We start from the raw sequence: 5,000 nt of genomic DNA on the forward strand, positions 1-5,000 counted from the left end.
CTTTCGATTCTCTGCGTTGCTTTCAATCTTTCCTCTGATATCCTTTCCTCCTTTTCCCTCTCCTTTTATCGATGTTCTTTCTCCAGTTTCTTCGGTGTCGAAAATTTTTCATGTAAGTTGCAAGTGAAAGAGAAGTAATATCCAAAGTCTTAAATAGGAAAATGTTTCGACTCTCGCCAACTTGTCTGCATAAGTGGCCGTTTGTGTCTGACTGCCTATTGTTGTTGTATTTGGTTGTGAATTTATGGTTGTGTTAATTCCGGGTTTCAAAGTCTAGAGGAACTCGCATGCCAGTGAATATAACCATAGATATCAATGTTTTAAGTTATCAATGTTTTAAGGAAGAGGGGAGAAAGGAAGGCAAAGAGGGGGCAAATTTTGAAGAAAAGATAAAGAAACTGGGAATAAAAAAACTGGAGAAAATAGACAAAAACGAAAGATTAACAAATATAAAACAATGCAGAAGTAAAATGTGCTTATAAAGAGAATTGGAAATAGAGTACAGACAGAAATGAAGTGCATAAGTGGCCGTTTGTGTCGAACTGCCTGGTGTTGTTGTATTTGGTTGTGAATTTATGGTTGTGTTAATTCCGGGTTTAAAATCTAGAGGAACTCGCATGTCAGTGAATATAAGATAGATATCAATGTTTTAAGTTCTTTCTATATCCATGTTTATCTTTTCATACCTGCTGCCTTAAAATGTCAAAATGAATGCATATTACAAGCAAAAGTAATTATGATAACAGCGATGATGATGATAATGATAAGGATAGTAATAGGGATAATGATAAGAACCAATATGATGACAATAACAAATAATCAATAAATGAGTAGATAAAGTAACACATACATAAATAAATAAGGATAGAGATTGACAAATAAATTAAAAAACAAATAAACTAAATAGAAAAAAATAAACTATTTTTTAAAACACCTGTCTGATCTTCCTCCAAACTCACCCGCCGTCTCTTCCCCCGCAGGACCCGACGACAACTACCCCGAACTAACAGCTGTGCCGTACTTCATGTCTCCAGGTTCAAGAAATATCACAGTGGCGGTGGGACAGACGGCTTATCTGCACTGTCGCGTGGCTCAGCTTATCGATACTGCGGTTCGTGAAAAGAAGTTTGCTGTTGTTATTGTTTTTGTTGTTGTTTTTGTTGTTATTTTTTCTGTGGGTGTGCATGTGTGTTTGTGTGTGTGTGTCAGGTGGATGGATGGATTTGTGTGTGGATGGGCGGGCGGGTGAGAGGGTATGTAGGTGGGTATGTGGGTGACTGAGTATGTAGGTGAGTGGGTATGTGGGTGAGTGGGTATGTGGGTTGGTGGATGGATGAATGGATGAAAAAAGATAACTACAGAGAGACAGATACAAAGAGGTAGGTCTGTCCATGGACAGACAGGTAGATGGATAGATGAATTGAGAGAGAGAGATATTTAGACATAAAAAAAAAACAGACAGAATGATAGATGGATAAATGGGCAAACACCTAGATAGATATATAGATAGATAGATCTGTATCTATGTGTCCAGTTACAATTTACATATAGTTTGATCTGTTGACAGAATGCCAGGAATTTCAAAGGAAGACGAATATTTCATTAGAAGAAGCAAACAAAACACGTGAGGCACAAACAAGACAGTTGCAATCTCCTGGATGTATAAGCAAATATGAAAGTATTCACACAATATTTAATCTCATTCACAATCTCTCTTTCTCTTTACCTTGATTTTTGTCTTTCTTTTTTTTCTCTTGCTCTTTACCTTTGTCCTACTATTTCTCCTCCACTTTCTCTTTTCTCTCTCTTTCTCTCTCTCTCTCTCTCTCTCTCTCTCTCTCTCTCTCTCTCTCTCTTTCTCTCTCTTTCTTTCTTTCTCTCTCTCTCTCTCTCTCTCTCTCTCTCTCTCTCTCTCTCTCTCTCTCTCTCTCTCTCTCTCTCTCTCTCTCCCTCTCTCTCTCTCTCTCTCTCTCTCTCTCTCTCTCTCTCTCTTTCTCTCTCTCTTTCGCTCTTTCTCTCTCTCTTTCACTTTTTTCTTCACTCTCAGTCGTACTCTTACTCTCACTCTTCTTTCACGTTCCTCTCTCCTCTCCCTTCCTCTCTTCTCTCCCTCCCTTCCCTTTCCTCTCTCCTTTCCCTTCCTCTCTCCTCTTCCTCCTCTCTCCTCTCCCCTCATCCCCTTCCTCTCTCCTTTCCATTCCTCTCCTACCGTTCTCCTTACCCTTCCTCTCTCCTCTCCCTTTCTCCCCTTCCTCTCCATTCTCTCTTTTATCCCTTCCTCTCTCCTCTCCCTCTCTTTCCTTTTCTTCTCTACTCTCCCTTCCTCTCTCCTCTCCCTCCCTTCCCTCTATCCTCTCCCTCCCTTCCTTTCCCTCACTCCCCCCCCCCCCCTATTCCCCTGGAAAAAAGAACAGCTGATCACCCGAATGTCGTCCCTGGCTCGCGATCTGACGTGAGAATCTTTCGCCTCCGCCCGAGATTGGATATGTTAATGCGTGAGTGTCGAGGAGGCGGGAGAACTCATTACGAGTATCTGGCTCTCGCGCCGTGACCTGCCCAAGGCCCTCCTCTCACGCCGTGACCTGCCCAAGGTCGTGTCCAAGGCCCTCCTCTCGCGCCGTGACCTGCCCAAGGCCCTCCTCTCACGCCGTGACCTGCCCAAGGTCGTGTCCAAGGCCCTCCTCTCGCGCCGTGACCTGCCCGAGGCCCTCCTCTCGCGCCGTGACCTGCCCGAGGCCCTCCTCTCGCGCCGTGACCTGCCCGATGCCCTCCTCTCACGCCGTGACCTGCCCTAGGCCCTCCTCTCACGCCGTGACCTGCCCGAGGCCCTCCTCTCGCGCCGTGACCTGCCCAAGGTCGTGTCCAAGGCCCTCCTCTCGCGCCGTGACCTGCCCGAGGCCCTCCTCTCGCGCCGTGACCTGCCCAAGGTCGTGTCCAAGGCCCTCCTCTCGCGCCGTGACCTGCCCTAGGCCCTCCCCTCACGCCGTGACCTGCCCTAGGCCCTCCTCTCACGCCGTGACCTGCCCGAGGCCCTCCTCTCGCGCCGTGACCTGCCCGAGGCCCTCCTCTCGCGCCGTGACCTGCCCAAGATCGTGTCCAAGGCCCTCCTCTCACGCCGTGACCTGCCCTAGGCCCTCCTCTCGCGCCGTGACCTGCCCGAGGCCCTCCTCTCGCGCCGTGACCTGCCCGAGGCCCTCCTCTCGCGCCGTGACCTGCCCGAGGCCCTCCTCTCGCGCCGTGACCTGCCCTAGGCCCTCCTCTCACGCCGTGACCTGCCCGAGGCCCTCCTCTCACGCCGTGACCTGCCCAAGGTCGTGTCCAAGGCCCTCCTTTCACGCCGTGACCTGCCCTAGGCCCTCCTCTCGCGCCGTGACCTGCCCAAGGCCCTTCTCTCGCGCCGTGACCTGTCCGAGGCCATCCTCTCGCGCCGTGACCTGCCCAAGGTCATGTCCAAGGCCCTCCACTCGCTCCCTGACCTGCACTAGGTCATCCTCTCACGCCGTGACCTGCCCAAGGTCGTGTCCAAGGCCCTCCTCTCGCGCCGTGACCTGACCGAGGCCCTCCTTTCGTGCCGTGACTTGCCCTAGGCCATCCTCTCGCGCCGTGACCTGCCCAAGGTCGTGTCCAAGGCCCTCCTCTCGCTCCGTGACCTGCCCTAGGCCATCCTCTCGCGCCGTGACCTGCCCAAGGTCGTGTCCAAGGCCCTCCTCTCGCTCCGTGACCTGCCCTAGGCCATCCTCTCGCGCCGTGACCTGCCCAAGGTCGTGTCCAAGGCCCTCCTCTCGCTCCGTGACCTGCCCTAGGCCCTCCTCCTGACCCATCTGTGTCTCTTCCATCTCCTATTGTATGAGCGCTCACACACACACACACACACACACACACACTCACACACACACACATAAAGACACATACACACACACACACACGTAAGTCGAATCAGAATCGAGCCGCGTGACTGCCCTTCTTAATAGCGTAGCTGAGGTCGCCATTATAACTTGACGCTGCGGCCATTATACCCGCCTGAGTTGCACCATCTGTGGGTCGATCTGCCTCACTTGGCCCTCCCCTCGAACCCCTTATCCTCACTCTCCCCTCACTTCAAAAAAAAAAGTGTCTGACTTTTATACTTACACTTTCAAACTTACCCTTTTGCAGTCCCCCACTTATTGTATACTTGTGCTTTTCTCCCTTTTTTTCATTTGTATTTGGGTTTCCTTTTCCCCTCACTTTTGTATGCTTGTTGTCCTGACACTTAAAAAATCACGCCTTTCCCTTTGACATTGAAAAGGAATAAGAAAGGGGAGTAGATATATTGGGAAATAAAGGCATTTCTGTCTATCTGTCTGGCAGATATACATTCATATATCTATCAGTCTGGTAGCTATGAGTGTCTAGACTGACAGATATGTGTTTATTTCTGTGTATGTGCTCGTTTGTATTATGAGTATTCTTTGGGTCGACCATCGCACAATTTTACCAAATCGTCAGATTGTGATGATAATGATAGTGATTCTATTGATGTTAATTATGTTTTAAAGATAATGTTGGTAACGATGATTGTGTGTCAATAATATTCATGGTGAAAATATTATCAAACGGTAATTGACTATTGTTAATCGTGATAAAAAAAATGAAAATTGATAAAAAAAAAGATGAAATAGAAAAACCCAAGCTATGAAAATCAGAAAAAAGGACGAAACGAAACGAAATAAACAAAAGGAAAAGAAACAACGGCCCAACACAGCATAGTTTAAGGGCCAATTGCCTCGCCTGATCAAAATTCAGTCGCGATTCGAGGAACAGAAGTTCTATCTGCTCTAGTGAACACGAAAAGAAAAAAAAAAAAAATAGAAGAAAAGGTAAAAATAGCTTCACAATTTTTTTCTTTTACTTCAAAGGCTCTTGCTGTTCAGTCGATAATACGGTGGACACGCGGTGAACATTTGTACCCAATTAAGTTGATTTGGGTTACATTTGAACTTTGAACGAGTTTGGAATCA

General features: G+C 47.8%; 1 protein-coding gene across 1 annotated transcript in view; it reads left to right on the forward strand.

The window, feature by feature from the left end:
- The window catches only part of LOC138860233 (zwei Ig domain protein zig-8-like), a 72,753-nt gene that overhangs the window by 18,696 nt on the left and 49,057 nt on the right, over nucleotides 1–5,000 (forward strand). Inside the window, exon 2 of the mRNA XM_070117433.1 lies at nucleotides 981–1,111. Coding sequence (XP_069973534.1) covers nucleotides 981–1,111 — 131 coding nt within the window. The remainder of the gene's footprint in view (nucleotides 1–980; nucleotides 1,112–5,000) is intronic.

The sequence above is a fragment of the Penaeus vannamei genome, chromosome 40 (genome assembly GCF_042767895.1).
Source record: "Penaeus vannamei isolate JL-2024 chromosome 40, ASM4276789v1, whole genome shotgun sequence".
NCBI classification, from domain to species: Eukaryota; Metazoa; Arthropoda; class Malacostraca; order Decapoda; family Penaeidae; genus Penaeus; species Penaeus vannamei.